The following is a 17,350-nucleotide window of genomic DNA, read 5'->3' on the forward strand; positions in this document are numbered from 1 at the left end:
TTTGTGAGCTCAAGTTCAATGGATTAAGGAAAAGAGGTCAAATTAACACCTAACGACTATATTTGGTAAATGTGCTTTATGACATATAGACTTGTGGATTTTTTGTCTTTTTTTTAATGGCACGTCAATAAAAAAAATGAAAGCAAAAAACAAAAATGAAGCAATGAGATTGTATTATTTGTGTTACATTATTACATTCATTCCGTAATGTACATTCTTGTACACTCTGGAAAGGTTATCTCTTAAAACTGCATTTTAAAATGGAGGGGTGTCTTTGGCCTTCAGCGTCTCCATAATATAAGTAATTTAGTGGCTTTATACATAGTAATACAGTACATGTGTAATACTTACTGTAACAGCATGAATTCTTGGTCTGTAATTTGTCGTTATACCATGCATATAATGTAGGCGGAGTAATATTTCCTTCCCAATCCAGTCCACGAGTATCCCGTAGTATGTACAGTAGAATTACATTGACACTATAAAAATGACTAACTCAAATATAAATGCACTTCTTTTCATAGGAAAATAAAAGTGACCATTAAGCTACTTCTCTTCCACACTCACACACAGCACGACAGACTTCACATTGTAAGGCCATTATGAGAATATAATTCAAGATTAAACTTGAAATGAGAACCGGACCCTCTTTACAACATTGCAGCAAGGGCCCTCCAAACAATACTAAAATGATAGAAAAATAAAACTTTGCTCATCAGTAATCAATGCTGAGTCTTCAGATGTAGGATGGCGTCTCTTGTCCTGTGAGCAGTCTGAACATCACAGCGGGCATCGTCTTCATGTTGATCTGATGCAAATTTAAAGAATAATGTGAATGAATACGCAGTCATCGTTCCAATTTAATCCCCTCCAATCCACGGGACAGAAAATACTTTGTCACAAAAATGGATGCAAAGGATGTGACTGTGAGAACTGAGAAAACTAGGGAGTGCACACAAAAAAAATCGATTAAAGACCGTGTACACAGAAATTTACCAGATTTTGGGGGGTGTGGCTAAAGCATGTATGAATCACCCCTCCCCGACTATATAAAAACTTAAAAAGCAAAAGTCAAGTCAAAAATGTACTTTCCTATAACATGTTCAGTGCGGCCTCGCTAGTCTGAACACCGTATTCTGATTAATTCATTTGTGGAATGTGAATTATTAGAAAAATCCACCGGTTTTGTCCATATCAAGGGGCGGCCATTTTGCCACTTGCTGTCAACTGAAAATGACATCACAGTGCCTAATAGCTCAGCTAGCATCCATTTAACAACTCTTGTATGTGGTGTCAAATTTAGAGGACATTACAGGGACTTTACATGAAACAATAGAGCTAATTAAAATACAAATACTCAAAACTGATTGATTTCCAACAGCAGGGAGAGTGGCTAGTACATCTGCCCCACAGTCAAGAAGTACTGAGTTTGAATCTCAGCATGGCCCCTCCTGTGTAGTGTCTGCATGTTCTCCCTTTGCTTGCTTGTTTTTTTTCTGCTTACTCTGGCGTGTTGTTCAATTAATTATGTATCACAAAGTGTGCTACAGTATTTATAAGAGATTAATTAAATAAAAATAAATATCAATAAAGAAACTATAATAAATAGAATATATTGTAATTTTCTTGGTTTCAAGTGGCTTGTGCCATACCATTTTTTCCATCATAAAAATGCTCAAGATGTCATAAATCCGTTCCAAGATGTCAGACTTTGTTTGTTTAGAGACAATACAAAAGACAACAAATAAGGAGAATGAGAAGTGATGATGATGATACTTTTTTAAAAAAATAAATCTGACCCTGCAATGCTGCATTTGGAGCAGATGGCACACAGCAGATGTTCAAATGCTGCTAGCAACCTGTTTGTTTATGTGAGCATAAAGACTGCAAAACAGTGAGGGGAAGATTGTAATGGTACTCCTGCAGATGACAGATCTCTTACCTCACCCACTGACACGGACAGAGTCTGCACGATTTTTTCATGTGGCATCGCAACCACGCTTTGACCGTTTATCTCTATGATTCGATGTCCAACGCGAACGCCGCCTCTCTCGGCGATCCCGCCTCGCATTAGGCTGCAGATCTGAAAATAAGAAAAAGATCTATCTCAAGAAAACTTTGTATCATGTTGGCATGTCTGTCTCTCACCCCATAACTGATTAATTTATTTTTTGCTGGACACTCACTATGCCATTTTGAACACTGAAGCCAAGCTGGAACTTAAGATCGGGCCGCTTGATGAGGACAGTGGTGACGGGAGGACAGCTTACGATACTCATCTTTACTTTCAGTTGATTCTTCAAACCCTGGAAGATACCAGAAAAAGAGAATATAAGGCATGTGGATGTGGGTTCACTGAAAGAAGTACTATAAAAGGCATTGTGTGGACAGTGCAAACTCTTGAGACTGGCTATGCACATCTTAGATGGTTCTCAGGATAAGTTAATATCTACGCAGGTGATGTCTTCTTCACTCGAGGGTTAGGGCTGTAATATAATTAATTTGTGAAATCATTAACCAATCAGGGTGTAGTCCGCCTCTCACCTGAAGTAGGCTGGGATACCCCTCCCTCCGCTGTACAGGATAAGCGGTATCAAAAATGACATAACATGACATCAAATGGCAAGTCATTGTGCTTTTACCCCAATGTTGAGCAGACTGCCACCTAAAGGAGTCAAAAAATACATCTGGTTCATGAAGCATTTTTGAAGCTTCAGTTTCCCATCATTATGCTGTCATATCAGACTCATTCATCTCTGTCTTCCCATTCAATTCTATTTGTCATTCAGAAAGTCAAGTGCCTAACTGGCTGGACTACACCTTGAACTGGTTGCCCATCAATTTCGGACAGGTTATCACTGGTGCATTACATGCAAACTAAAAAATCTGCATGAAAGTCCCGAGTAGAACAATAAAGTCATATATCAAGTGTGACTGAAGAGGACTTCATACCTTGATGATGCCCTGGCAGGTGGCGAGAGGCAGCCCTACTAGGCTGGTGTCATTGATGGACATAATCTGATCACCAACACTGAGTTTGCCAGAGCGTGCTGCTGGGCCACTGTTCAGAATTCCGGCGAGGATGACAGTGGGCAGAATGGAGCCCCAGCCCGACTCGACAATCACCACCCCGAGGTTCTCCCCTTTCTGCTTCTCTACCCACAACTACAACACATAAGATGTATTCAGATTTTCCCATCTGCTCATCATAGATTCACAAGAATCGTCATTTATCACAAACCTCTTTACAGTTGTCCGAGTTGGAGAAATGGATGAGGTCATCGTGGTACATTTCCTGGGAGTTGATGATGTCGCTGTATTGTTTCTGACTTAAGTCTGTCGGATTGATGCCGTTGGCTCGCAGGAATTCTCGATAGGCCACGCTGAAGGCCTGACCAATGGACTGTGCGATGAGCTGGGCCTGTGGGAGGTGGGATACGACTCAGCAAAAATGACATCACTGTTGACAACAACAAGAGATATTCAAATAGAGCGGCGCCGCGACATACAAGTTTAGTTCATTCCGTAAACACTTGCGTTCCAAATTATCTTTCCCCAATGAATGCAAATGCCATTAATGTGTTCTAGCCTCTGAAAGAAATCCAACAAAATGTTTGTAATGTGTTTCTATAACAAGACAAATAGCACTCTGTAATGTTGTACTTATTAAAATACAAACAGTCACGGACTCATGTAACACAATGTAAAGAATTTAAACAGTTGCTGCCAGTTTTTCTTACATCACTTTCATTTTAGCCAATCCCTTGCTTATTCACATTTTCTATGTCAATTATTTGCGAAATTTCGCTATTCAGTCCCATCCTGTCCATATCCCCTGCGAATAGCGGTGGGCCACTGCACTGTACATTGAGACGGTTTCAGCTCCTCCGGAAGGCAATAATATTAGTCAAAGAATATTTACTTGGAGGTATTGTGATCGTATATGTCAGCCTGTGTAACACCATCATTTGTGTTCAATGATACCTTGCTTTAGGGGTTACAACCCCTCCAAAAAGATGCTATTCATCTACATTAAGTGCTAGCATTAAGCTAGAAGTCTGTAAAACAAAGTTATATGATTGTGTTAAATACACTACGTGTAATTCTGTTTTATGTTTAATTGATCAGTGAACCTCAACTGTAAGTAGCATGAAACAGCTTGACACATGTTCTTTTTTGAAGAATCAATTACTATCTGTCCAACTGCTGCTTGTTGTGAGATGAATGAATGAATAAAGGATATTTTATCTTATGAGTTGAGTTCACTGCCACCATACAGTGTTTGTATCCCAAATCAGCCAAACAATGGCTTGTGTGTCAAAGTTGGCTCACTCATATCTCAATGGATCACTATAATGGAATCATTTGGGGAGTGTATCCGTGGGGATCTGTGTCCAAGTTTATTCCAAAGGTTTTTGATGGGATCAAAATCAGTTCACGCCAAAGTTCTTCTGCATCAGACCCTTCAAAGCAAGCTTTACTAGACCTGTCTTTGTGCCTTTCTCTGCTACCATACTACTGAATGAATGCAACCCAATGTCTGTTTAATCATTTCATTTACTGTAACTATACGAATGACTACTTACATCCTCGGACTCAAAGACATAGCAGATCATGCCGTACTGACTAGTCCCTTCGCCGCTCGACTCAACAGATTCGGCGAAATCCTCCGTTGACGCCTGACACAAGCGTCTGCGTGCCATCAGAACCACAATGCTGCCAATGTCAGCGATATAGGAGATGGTACGCAAGGCGCTGTCCATCATTGTGTCCTGGAAGGAGCAAAAGAATGAATTTTCGGCATGACAAGTCAAACAAAGATTGAAGCTGATACGGCACACACTCTTCCTTACCTGTGTGTCAGCGTTGAGCACTTTGACCGTTTTAGTGGAAATAAATAGGTCGACTTCCGTCATCATTTGGGAGTCTTCATCTTGGCTCTTTTACATGAAAAAGTCGGCTAATTAAAATAAGTACAGCGTCATCATGTTGTAGAAATAGAAACCTCTGTAAGTGGTAACTTGACCAGTGGTCTCAAAACAAATCCAAGTTCAAACAGGGATGCATGACCAAAGAGGTCGGCTACCTTAATACGACTGACGGCTTCATGGGCCTGCGACATGCGGACAGTCTTGGATGGATTCTTGTCAGAGAGTACTTGAGTGCAGCCAAGGTAGTTAGCGGCAAAGATGATCCCATCGATAAGATCTTCTGGCTCACAGGGACCTGGGACTTTGTGAAATAGCCACAAAGAAAAAAAAAAGCTTCCAGTGTAAGACTTACAAATGTGCCAGGACTTGTATTGATATACACAGTTTACGATTATGCAGAAAAACTTACCGTCTTCAAAACTGGGGAATGAAGCAGCTTCTTGTGTTTTCTTTGGAAAGAAAATGTTGATTTTAGTCAGTTATCTAATATTATTCATAAATTACGTGTAGAGATTATCTGTGCATACTGCCAGTCTCAGTAGTGAGAGTTTAAATTTCAAAAAATGAATCATGTTATCTCGGGCTAAAATCCAATTCTATATAAGGAAATACAAAACGAATAAATAAACCAGTTATCATATCCAAAGATACTCAGGTTGTGAATAACCAATCGAATGGACAACAACATTGAAAAGCAGTAAAAAAAAATTATACGGTGAATTCTTCAAAGGTATCCACCCATCTATCATCAGAGCACTTATCTTCACACGGGTCGCAGGCCAGGGCCGGAATTGAACCCCAGACCTCTGCACTGTGATGCGAGCGTGCTTAACAGTCGCCTGCGGCCCTCATGAGGATAAAGCGGCTCGGATAATGGATGGATGGATGGATCCCGTTAATTATATCAGTTAACTGATATACGATTGTGTGCACTTAATTATTGTGATATTTCCCACTGTTGTGAAAAGGTCTCAGAATGATCACAGAACTGCACTATATATGGAGAAAAGCACACTGTGTGCATACATGTGTGAATATGATTTCCATGTACACACAAGCTTTATCTATGCATTAAAATGTTGCTGTGTTTTACATATTCTGGTATTTACATAAAGGTTTGCACACTTTCTGTATCCACTGGATGGTTCTAAAAACATCCAAGTGACGAATTTTGAGATTTTTTTTTAAGCACTTGATGTTTTAACCTTGGGGGATGAACTATCATCATCTGGGGGGAGATCTGGACTTTGAGGCCTCCTCGGCTGTTCGGGAACTTGCTCCTGCATCACGGTGGGGCTTGGCTTCTCTTCCTGCCATTGGAAAAAACATGTAAATATTTGAATCTTGTTGTTGATGTCTCTTACCCACGTGGCTGTTGTAAGAGGTCTTTTCCCCCAATCTCATACTGTGCACCTCCTATATGGGAACAAATCTCGACCTTCCCCTGATGAAAATATGCAGGGAAGCTAGTCCCCCACCATTACCCCCTCCCTCATACATTCCCTTGATTCACCTTCTTCATTGTTTATGTCTTGTGACCTTCTGTAACTGTCATATGCTTATGCTGGAGTTTTTTGCCTCACTCAAATTATCCTCAAAATGAGGGTAGATCGAGTGTGGGTTTTTTCTCCCTCTCTCCCTCCCCTGTGGTTCCTTTCTGACCTTCGGGTTGAGTGAACGCTGGCGCATTTTGGCTGTCGCTGCTCAACCCGTATTGTTTTGTGTTTTTTGTTATTGTAAAGTGTCCTTGGGTGTCTTGAAAGGCACGTATAAATAAAATGTATTATTGTTATTAAAGTTTAGAATGTACATATATTTTTTTTTTTTCCCGCTCACCGGTCCTTTATGTTTTCCTTTTCATTAAAGACAATTGAGGTGCCCTTTGGCGCCATTGACAGATTGTAACTGCTAAGTGAATTTCATTGAATAAATTCCATTCCATTCCATTGATTTGAATCCCATTCGATTCTACTTTATTGCATTTCATCCCATTCCAAATGACTCTTACTAACCTGCTGAGCTTTCTGTGGCTGGCTCTGACTCTTCCCAGGCGGCATTTGCTCTTGCTCAGGCGTGTGACAGAGTGCTGGGGACGGCTTGACGACCCTCGGCTCACTCTCCTGGGTGTTGCATGAGGCGCTGGGACTGGGAACAGAAGCAGCCTCTCTTTGAGGTTGGGCCTTCTGGCTGTCTATAGGTGCTTGGCCGTGTGAATGACGAGGGGATGGGTGTGGCTTGCTGGATTTCGCTTTGGTCCGCACAGGAGCCTTTCTGTTTTCCTTGGATGATGTCTTCACTCGCTCATTTTTGTTGGTCGTGCAAGCTTTAACCCCACAGGTAATCTGTTCAATATCCTGTCCAGCTGCCCTCCTGCCTCGTCCTTTCCCTTGTCTTTCCTTCAAACTCATGTGAGATGACTCGCAATTTCTGTTTGCTCCCGGTATGGTATAGTTTCTTGTAATTGTGCTGTTGTCTTCTCTGTCTCTCTCATCACGGCCCTTTCTAATCCTTTCATTGTCCTGGTAAGGGACACCCTGTCTTTGATCACTGGCTTCTATGTCTTCTAAATCTTCTATAAATCTGGCCCCATCCAACACTTGCTCTATTTCATCCCCGTCACAAAAGAAGAGCTTATTCTCCAGGCCCTTTCCAACTTCTTCCCCTTCCCCTGCCTCCCTTGCAACCGGGGTGCAGCGAGACCTCAAGGGACAGCTTGCCTTGCGGGGCTTAGCGTCTGGTTGTGATCCATTACGTCTTTCTGTGCTTTGACAAGACGTGGCTGTGAACTGGTCAGCGGTACCGCTGCCCTCATTTGCGTTTTTACGACGTATGTTCTTCACATAGCCTCCATCCTCTGGGCAGTATTGCTTGAGGTACCTCATGTCCATGCCGCCCTCCCTCTTTAAATGCAGCACCTCGTCACAATCCTGCTCCACGTCAGAGCCCACGTTGTCATATTCAGAGCATGTGTCCTCCATGTCTTTGCCTCTTGGTTCGCGACTCATATGGGAGTGCTTGGCAGGAGTCAGCTGGTCGTTGATATCATCCTTTAATGTCGAGGATGATTGTACAGACAGCCACCCCCTCACCAAATTCTTCTGATTTTGCTTGGTGCTGCTTAGCTCCCCCAGGAAATTGTGTCTTGCCTATTTCCACGAGCCATTACTGGCTCATTAATTCAGCTGCTCTCAACCCTGTGAACATAAAAAACAACAACAACAAAGCTCTCTAAGATTCTTGTCTTATGTACCGTGAAAAGCACTCTTTGTAAATGACATTTGATTCATAAATTTCCATACTGCAATCTCTTTCTGCCATGGATGCAAGCTGTACAGGAAATTACAAGTTTTTTTCCCCCCCCATACATGCAGCATTAGGTACACTCTGCAAAAGATGCCATCCAATGAAAAAACTGCATCAAGTAATTCGATATAGATATATATATATATATATTCATTCATTCATTCATCTTGATTCGCTTGAGCCGCTTGATCCTCACTAGGGTCGCTGGAGCCTATCCCAGCTGTCTTCGGGCAGTAGGTGGGGGACACCCTGAATCGGTTGCCAGCCAATCGCAGGGCACACGGAAACGAACAACCATTCGCACTCAGACTCACACCTAGGGACAATTTAGAGTGTTCAATCAGCCTGCCACGCATGTTTTTGGAATGTGGGAGGAAACCGGAGCACCCGGAGAAAACCCACGCAGGCCCAGGGAGAACATGCAAACTCCACACAGGGAGGCCGGAGCTGGAATCGAACCCGGTACCTCTGCACTGTGAAGCCGATGTGCTAACCACTGGATACCGGGCCGCCCCTAATATATCCACATTTTTTCACAATAAATTGATGAATAACTCATTTTGAAATTAGATGTCAAGGATAACAGTTGTTCAAGTTACTGTAAAAAGTGACTTGGTAACAAATGTAAATGCTGAAAAGCATTTACTTATCCAAAAGCAGGATAAATAATAATAATACTATCAATGCCTTTTGTTTTTGCTTAAAGAATGAATGGTGAAATCATAATTTGACAAGCACATAGAGAACATGGAAATTCCACACAGGCAGGAAGGCTATATTGTCAAGATTTGAACTTCATACCTCAGAATTGTGAGGAGGACATACGATCCATTGGTGCACCGTTCTGCCAAAATAAAAGACAGTTTAATTATGTAGTTTCATTGTATAAACACTTCAAATCGACTCATTTTCCTTAACTATTAGAAGGCTAAATCCTAAATGTAAAGTGTAATTAGATACTGAGGCTATAAATGGCTTTATCACATGATTTGACACCTACTTGTGCGCAAAACTAAAGCAATGGCAACAGGCAGAGTGTATGACACACCACAATAACACTTCAGATTGTAGACGAGATGATTAAAATGAGGGCAATGATTACTCCTAATTACCCCCACCCCCGTATTTTATTGTGATCAAATATGATGAAATCATGATTATCGAATCCGATCACGAGAGAGGGATCCTCCCATTTCAATTGATCTCTCCATGGTGCTGAAAAGCAAATTAAAAAGCCAAAACGCGCATTACAAAAAGCGTGTGAGCAGTTCGATTTGCCCTTGAGCTATTTCAAAACCGCTTTTATGGCGAACTTTTGCCGCAACTGCAGGGGATGCTTGTTGTGGTCGCTCCGCCATGGAGTGAACACCGCATTATACGACATTTGAATATTGTAGAGACGTGTTTGTGCATGTGGATGAGACCCGACAAGCACTTATCAGCGTTCACCAATCGAACTAATTATTCTCAGGAAAAACTGCACATCGACCTTGATTTAAAGACTGCACCATGTTGACACACTGATGTGCTACCAGATGAGCACGTCCAGCTTTGTCTCTTATCAAATCAGCGGAGGCCAACACCCAAATATAATTGCAAACATCCAAGAGCACACTTACTGTCAATCGTAGGGTCGGTTGTCCTCCCTTTTTGAAGCAAGCAAGCATGTGTTGTTCCGATCAAATTACCATCCGGTGTAGTGATTTTTTTTTAATAAAACCCGCACACGCACAGTAACCCAGGAACCTGGATATATAAGATACGGTATGTGTCACGTGATCACAGCAAGTCACCCAACGTTGACATTATGCAGAACACACACGTGATATAATTTAACGTTACATAATTTAATATTTCAATAATTGCACATAAAACACAGATACAAAGTACAATACAATACAATACAATACATGCTGATTTATATAGCGCTTTCACAACAGCGGCAGCTGTAACAAAGCGCTTTACAAAACAGTTAACATAAGGTAAAATAATAAACACAACACATAACATAAAACACAGACAGTCGTGCAGTCCTAACCACTTTCTACGACCGTAAATGATGTAGTCTAATTGGTATAGTTGTCTGCAGTTTCAGAAAAATCAACAAACAGTAGCTACAATAGTACAACAGTCAAACCCTATAACTATGGAGCCGTTTCCTGCAGTTTTAAAAAAACAGGCAAAGTAAAAATAAGCAAATAAATAAATAGATAGATAAATGAATAAATTGTGGTAATGGGCACTATGCATTATTTTATCACATTTCGTCATGTTCAATTGCACATGTATAATAATATAATAACGAGATACTAAATCATAATTACGACACACTATTTCATAATAATGATACTCTGTCCAACGATAACAACGCTTGGGCTATGTGTAGAATTGGTCTCCCTGAGGATCTAAAAGTGAACTTCCATGACAGCCTTTGACTGCTAATGTCACAGTAAACTAAACAACATTTTTATTTTATTTTACATTATGCTTTCAAAATGATTTTTGACCAGGAGCACTGTAAGACTCAATGGTGAAAACCGTTACAAATAAGAAGAAGAAAAAAATGAATAACAACAATGATGATTGTACTTATTACATTTATTTTTATTATGATCATTATTATACAGCAGTAAAACAATGTGAATTGTGTCCCGTTTTCCCCAAATAAATTACAAAATTATACTTTTCCTTAAATTTATTATTGCTTGCGAAAACGAGTTTCCATAAATAAAAGTAGAAATATTTCAAGTAATACACGGGAGGGGGGCAAACATATCGATGCGTTAGGGCTCGATTCCTATGATCTGAAATCATTTCCTTCTTCTGCTTGTTTAGTCTGACCGGCGGGTTTGTTATGCAGCACTTTGGCTAAAATCGGAGGACAGTACCTGTTCGGGCTCTTCCACTAAGTGTTTTTTGGAATTGTGTTTATTTGTTGGCATTGCGTTAACTTCTGTTGCAGGCGCACATTGACTGCGCGTCTTTAACCCTGTCAGATCCCCGTTTGGGGCTAAATTAGCATCGACGCTGTCTTGAAATTTGCTAGTTAGTAGCGAGTACGTCACGTAAAGTTGTCGGAAAATATGCCCGAAACCTTATTTTTTACTTTTGTTTAATTTGGACCATGACAGGTAAAGGAGATAACCACAAAGCCAGGCGGGGTTTGTCGTTATCCAAGAAGAGAAGCAGCGCTCACGCTGTCAACACGACACCGATCTCATCGTTCTTTAGCAACCCGCAGCCTTGCAAACTGTCCTGCCCACTTTGTGGTCAGACGGTTCCCAGATTTGGGATCAATGAACACATCGATTTGCAGTGCAAGAACTTTGAGAGAACAGACAGCAGCGCCTCATCAGCAAGTAATGTCGTGTCACCGAGCAGGACTTCCTCCAAGTCCCCACAGCTGGATCCGGAGCTGAAAGAAGAAACTAAGACAAGTCCTTATTTCAAGACGAGAACATCTCCGAATGTCTCTCAGGAGATAAGCAGCAAGACTGTAGTCAGAAAGCTCGAACTTGGAAGTCTCTCTGCCAAGTTATCTAGAACATGTGAAAAGACAAATGATAGAACACACTCAGATGTTAAACATGCATTTTCTGATCCGAATAAAGACACCTTGGATGATGTTAGCGTCTCACAGACAGAAAATCTTGCCAGCAAGGCTTCAGGAACCAACGGAGATTCAAAAAGAACCATAGAGTTAACGACAAATGCTGGGATATGTACAACAACAGCAGGAAGTTTGGGAAAAGACTTTAAAATGGAGCCTGGGCTAAAAGTGTCCCTCTCCTCTTCCTCCAACCTCATTAAACGAAAGAAGGAGACACCTGTCAAAGGTAAGGTGTCTAATTTAAGAAAGAAACCAAAACACGAAGTAAGCAGTTCGACAGAAGTATCGTTTGGTAAAGAGACAGTAGATGGTGTTGAATTTAAACCCAAAGTGCCCTCTCCTGCGGATGACGACCTCCTTTCAATCTTGGACAATACCAGCAGCAATTTACATACAGTGTGTGTGCCTGAGAAAACAGGCAACACCTCACCCCCTCAAAGACTGCCCTACTACCTACGCAATTTCCAGACTGTCCTGCAGGCCGTGCTAGAGAACGAGGACGACAGAGCCCTGTTCAACCAGGATGACATGACGCTCTTGCAAGCCTTTGAGAAGCTCTCAGGTATGCTGAAGTATAACAAATCCTCTGCAACACCTTGTTTCTAACAAATATTTGTCCCTGTCTTTTGAAGTCATGGCACAGAAGTTATATGTGAGACTGTTTCAGCGGAAACGAAAGTGGATTCAAGTGGAGAAACTGGAGTATGAAGAAATAAGTAGTGATTTGGGTCCGGTTGCTCAGGAGTTGGTTCAAGGGGGTCTTCTGCAGACAGGTAATTGCTATTACTGCTCAAGATATGATTACGATTTGCTGCGGTACCACAAACACATTTGGGAAGAATCAGAAGAGATATGGTGAGACAGGTCAATGTTTGTGCTGATATCACTGACCTCTGAATTCACAAATGTTCTCCTGGAAGAGAAGAGACATGCCCCCAACATGTTGTAGAAAGTCTACCAGGAGAGTGGAAGCAGTCAAAACATTTTTTTTCTGTCTTAAATTCTTGGGCAGCCTGCTACCAAAACAACATCTGCTATCTCGACCTTCCCCTGATGAAAATATGCAGGGAAGCTAGTCCCCCACCATTACCCCCTCCCTCATACATTCCCTTGATTCACCGTCTTCATTGTTTATGTCTTGTGACCTGTTGTAACTGTCATATGCTTGTGCAGGAGTTGTTTTTTTTTTTTTGCCTCACTCAAATTATCCTCAAAATGAGGGCAGTTCGAGCGTGGTTTTTTTTCTCCCGCTCTCCCTCGCCTGTGGTTTCTTTCTGACCTTCGGGTTGAGTGAACGCGGGCGCGTTTTGGCTGCCGCTGCTCAACCCGTATTGTTTTGTGTTTTTTGTTATTGTAAAGTGTCCTTGGGTGTCTTAAAAGGCGCTTATAAATAAAATGTATTATTATTATTTCATCTTTACTTCCTGTAGGTGTATTAAAATTGCTCTCGGTTTTGTTTTGTTTTGTTTAAGAGAATGACCTATGCAACATAGAAGAAGCCTTTGACCTCTTGCCAGCCCCCGACCTCAAGACGCTGGCGAAGACTTTTCATCTCGGCAGTTCAGGAACTCAAAAACAACAGCTAGTAGACGGGCTCCTGCGGCTGAGCAAGCAGAAGTCTCTCTTCTCCCTGAGCCCTGCTCAAAACAACATCGGAGCTGTCATCTTGAAAAGGTGAGATAACCTAATACATCTGCCATAAATCTGCCATAGTTGAACTGAAATCATGATGTCATCACTTTCGTTCTATTCCTACAGGGCGAAACAGCTCGCTGGTTCCTGTGTGCGTCTGCACAGCGCTCCTCGGGCTGTTTTTTCTCGCATCCTTCTGCTCTTCTCCCTGACAGACATGATGGATGAGGAGGAGATGGCAGCAGCTGGGCAGAGCCAGCTTTATACCATCCTGCTAGTCAATTCAGGGCGTTTGGCCTTCCCAGATTACACAGTGCAGCGCATGGCAAGGGTGTACCGGGAGAGAGACGACCTCATCAAGTGAGTTAATTGTGTGGTCCCGGGTACTGGTAGTTTGAGTGTGACCGTTCATTTCTCATTGCTGTGGGAATCCTCTCAGGTATGAAGCATCTATCCGAGCCTTGCAGGAGGTAACCTTGGCTATGCAAGCTGGTCATTGGGAAGAGGCTCTGGACCTGTATACAACAGCCAAGAATGAATGGCAGCACCTGAAGACGAGTTGTGACCTCAGGTTGGACCAGCATTGTTTAAGATCGGATGGGAAAAAAGTAATCTTGAACTCTTCAGTGAGGTTATTTTGGTGGCTAATTTGATGAACTTGTTTGAATGCCATGCGCTCACTAGCCACAACATCTACACCAGAGGTGATGTCAACCTTTTTAAAAAGCTACTACCAGAATACTGATAAATGTGAAAGGGCTACCATGTTGTTGACTTTTAATCTACACAGTCCAATGAGATCGAATACACTTTCAGAAAGTTAATCATTGAACCATATGGTGGTTATTATCTTTTAGCCCGAGTTTGCAGTGGTGTAGAAATTCAGCATTTACTATTTAGCCCTTCTCATAGCTAAATTAGCTACCAAAATATTAGAAAAAAATTCTCAGTGTAAGTCCTGTACAACGGTATAAAATACTAGAAAAACAAATTTTGATACAGCTTATATTTAATTTCATCGTGTTGTGCAAGTGTACTTAGCGTCCATTGTCATTGTGGTAAACTTGCCATGTTGCGTTTTTGTTAGTCACCAAAAGGAGCTCCCAGTGTTCCTACGCAGCTTCACCACGGGATGGGCCTACACAAGGATATTATCAAGAGGCGTGGAGATCTTACAGAGGCTACGTCGTTATGAGGTTGTCTCATTTGATCAAGTATTTTTTTAACTTATCTATCATGTGCTGTGGATAGCAAAGTTGTCGTTTTTTTTAATATCCTAGGAGGCTGTCGACGAGTTGCGGTACTTACTTCTGCAGGATGTTTATTGTCCTAACAATCGAGGGCGCTGGTGGGACAGACTGGCCCTGAACCTTCAACAGCACCTCAAAAAAACAGAAGAAGTCAGTGCATCTAGTTGATGCTTCATTTAAAAAAAAAAAAACCTTGTTAATTGTCACGCTGCTGTTTGAGTTGTCACCTCAAATGCCCCGCAGGCTATCTGTGCTATCAGAGATGGTTTGTCTGACCCTTTCGTGCGAACGGGACATAAGCTGTCCCTCTACCAGAGAGCTTCTCGGATGAGAGAGTCTGCCAGCTTCAAGAAGTACCATCTGCAGCTCAGAGATCTGCCCACTGTCGATGTCCAGGATGTCAGACATGTCAGACATTATTTCACTACATCGGTGAAAGTACATTTTAAAACCTGTCATTAACATGTTTGGAACTTTGGATCGTTGTCTGCAGGTATCCATCCGAGGACAACTGTTCCCCCATGAAGGGGGTACGGGGAAATCGCGATTTCTAGTACCATCAAATACGGACGATTTTACTGATGGCACTGTAATATGCTCTGTGGAAGACCTGTCTTTAGCACATTACCGCCAGCAAGGCTTTGACCAGGGTAAGCATCAGCACGACATAGGCTTTAGGATTTAGAACAATCAGATTCAGAGAATCGGAATAGTTTTATTGTCATTTTACCACAGATTGTAATGATGGAACAGACATGACCCATCACAGAAACAAAGAAAAACAATGACCAACACATGGGATGCAGAACAGGAGTCCGCGGAGTCACATTTTACCGCGGCCCATTTTCGCAGATGAAAAATAAATATCATGGAGGGGGAGGGGGAAAAAACGTACTGAGATCCTGTAAGGGGAGCACAAGATGGATTGACGGGGGGGGGGGGGGGGGGGAGAGAATCGCCGCAAACAGGTGTACATTAATGTACGACACAACACGAGCACATATGGAGGTTGGTGGTGGAGGGGTGGGGGGTCACATTATTATCCAACCTGTTGAGCGCAGACTTTGCAGCCGACAGGGGGTGGCACCACATCCAATTCTGCGGGTGCACCATAATAGGAAGGAAGGGTGAGCAGCTGGTGGGAGAAACATTTGCTTAAACAACAACAACAAAAGTGAAAAAAAGGTTTGTTATAATTCCACAGGAATCCATGGAGAGGGCTCAACATTTTCAACACTTTTTGCCCTACTGATGTGGGACATCATTTTTATGGACGGCATACCAGATGTTTTCCGAAATCTTTACCAGGTATAATATGCACAAACAAGCAATAATGTTTCGAGACTATCCGGACATCTTTTCTGTTTCTGCCACAGGCATGCCCACTGGACTTTCACACTGATTGTTTCTATGAGAACCGAAAAGAAGCAGTGGATTACCGTGTGCAATTAATTAGTGAAGCTTCTGCAGAAACCTTGCGCGTTATGTTGGAGGATGTATGGACTTCCCAAAAGGGTAAAGTGTGTTCATGTGCCAACTGGGAGCTATTTTCCTCGCTGAGTCAAGCCCAGGTAATTTGCTTTCAAATGTCCTAAAGTCATGCATTGCGAATGATGTCTACTTCTGTGCTCACAAAAGGATATTGTGTGTCACGGCATTGATAATTGAATCCGTGGTGTTTATTTGGCAGTCTCTCGTGTCATGCTTGGGTGGAGCCTTCTTAGCAGGAGTTACAGCACGGATGGCAAAAGACTTCAGGCACTCTCGTGGAGGTTTGCCTGACCTTGTCGTATGGAATACATGTGATAACACTTACAAGGTGGGGTCTTCCACACCATGCATGTATAAATGCTGTGTTGTGAATGATAGTTGTAAAAACTGTGATTCCTGATTGCTTCAAGTCAGTGGCGTTTGCTGTTTTAGCTGGTGGAGGTGAAAGGTCCGAATGATCGTCTGTCCCAGAAGCAACAGATCTGGCTAGATGAGCTGCAAAAACTGGGTGCTGATGTGGAGGTGTGTCATGTGGTGGCCACCGGAGCAAGAGGATCCTGTGTGGAATAAAAAAGAAAAAAGTGCAGACCAAAGTGATTCAAGAAACAATTACAAACTGAAATAAAATTCCTCAATGCCTTTTTCTATTTTGTTAATCTACACTGTGCTGCTTATCTCAGATGGATGAATTGCAGGGTGAAAGTGGAGGATAATGTGCTACCTAGTGCCATTATTTATCGCGGAAACTACTGCTTCCAACAAAAAGGAGCATCATTACTCAAAACGGCCTGGTTGACAAAAAGCTTTCTGCTCGAGATAAACACAGCTCACACAAACCTGCTGGTGTTTTTCCTGTTCTGACATTGTGGCCCAGATATTTCATCTTGAAACAAATACCAACACAGATGTCAAAGAAATTATGACATTATTACTGGTAGCATATGTTTCCACCTTTCAGATCTGGAAACAAGGAACACCGTCATGGCGGTGCAGCAAAACCACATGGATGAAAGAAATTTGGGTTTAGCTCCCCAAAACCTTGAAATGCATCGAATCACCTGTATTGTTATATGAAAAAACTAAATGCTTTGATTGAATTGACATTATTTAACATATATTAGCCATTGGGCACG

The 17,350-nt window shown here is 42.0% G+C and overlaps 2 protein-coding genes across 5 annotated transcripts; one reads left to right on the top strand and one right to left on the bottom strand.

Moving 5' to 3' along the window:
* Positions 1 to 61: 61 nt before the first annotated feature.
* apba2a (amyloid beta (A4) precursor protein-binding, family A, member 2a) lies at positions 62 to 10,009 on the bottom strand. 3 transcript variants are annotated; one of them, XM_052061503.1, is made up of 13 exons: positions 9,854 to 10,009; positions 9,036 to 9,078; positions 6,944 to 8,125; positions 6,137 to 6,241; positions 5,341 to 5,380; positions 5,087 to 5,226; positions 4,854 to 4,940; positions 4,587 to 4,772; positions 3,242 to 3,421; positions 2,953 to 3,165; positions 2,187 to 2,306; positions 1,943 to 2,083; positions 62 to 808 (listed from the first exon to the last, which is right to left on the bottom strand). In XM_052061503.1, the coding sequence occupies exons 3-13, from the start codon at positions 7,934 to 7,936 to the stop codon at positions 737 to 739; spliced, it is 2,277 nt and encodes a 758-aa protein (XP_051917463.1). In that variant the 5' UTR covers positions 7,937 to 8,125; positions 9,036 to 9,078; positions 9,854 to 10,009; the 3' UTR covers positions 62 to 736. The 3 variants fall into 3 exon arrangements, with proteins under 3 accessions (XP_051917463.1, XP_051917461.1, XP_051917462.1); XM_052061501.1 differs by having other exon boundaries at positions 5,087 to 5,232; XM_052061502.1 differs by lacking the exon at positions 9,036 to 9,078 and having other exon boundaries at positions 5,087 to 5,232; positions 9,854 to 10,004.
* Positions 10,010 to 11,042: 1,033 nt separating this feature from the next.
* Positions 11,043 to 16,864, top strand: fan1 (FANCD2 and FANCI associated nuclease 1). Of its 2 annotated transcripts, XM_052061497.1 has the most exons (14): positions 11,043 to 12,406; positions 12,477 to 12,617; positions 13,317 to 13,518; positions 13,603 to 13,836; positions 13,916 to 14,047; positions 14,564 to 14,672; positions 14,757 to 14,876; positions 14,970 to 15,134; positions 15,220 to 15,376; positions 15,797 to 15,853; positions 15,931 to 16,034; positions 16,103 to 16,297; positions 16,417 to 16,545; positions 16,650 to 16,864. In XM_052061497.1, exons 1-14 carry the CDS (start codon positions 11,359 to 11,361, stop codon positions 16,785 to 16,787), a joined length of 2,931 nt encoding a protein of 976 aa, XP_051917457.1. In that variant the 5' UTR covers positions 11,043 to 11,358; the 3' UTR covers positions 16,788 to 16,864. The 2 variants fall into 2 exon arrangements, with proteins under 2 accessions (XP_051917457.1, XP_051917458.1); XM_052061498.1 differs by lacking the exon at positions 15,797 to 15,853.
* Positions 16,865 to 17,350: the final 486 nt, after the last annotated feature.

This window comes from Hippocampus zosterae, chromosome 3, assembly GCF_025434085.1.
Source record: "Hippocampus zosterae strain Florida chromosome 3, ASM2543408v3, whole genome shotgun sequence".
NCBI classification, from domain to species: Eukaryota; Metazoa; Chordata; class Actinopteri; order Syngnathiformes; family Syngnathidae; genus Hippocampus; species Hippocampus zosterae.

Bases quoted from the DNA above. Each gene is read 5' to 3' on its own strand.
- apba2a (XM_052061501.1), bottom strand. From the start codon at position 7,936: ATGAGTCGCGAACCAAGAGGCAAAGACATGGAGGACACATGCTCTGAA. The intron at 5,381-6,136 runs GTTAAAACATCA...TTCTTTCCAAAG, and splicing joins ATGATAGTTCATCCCCCAAG to AAAACACAAGAAGCTGCTTC. The intron at 809-1,942 runs GTAAGAGATCTG...AATTTGCATCAG, and splicing joins TGTCCGTGTCAGTGGGTGAG to ATCAACATGAAGACGATGCC.
- fan1 (XM_052061497.1), top strand. From the start codon at position 11,359: ATGACAGGTAAAGGAGATAACCACAAAGCCAGGCGGGGTTTGTCGTTA. The intron at 12,407-12,476 runs GTATGCTGAAGT...TGTCTTTTGAAG, and splicing joins AGCCTTTGAGAAGCTCTCAG to TCATGGCACAGAAGTTATAT. The intron at 13,519-13,602 runs GTGAGATAACCT...CTATTCCTACAG, and splicing joins GGAGCTGTCATCTTGAAAAG to GGCGAAACAGCTCGCTGGTT.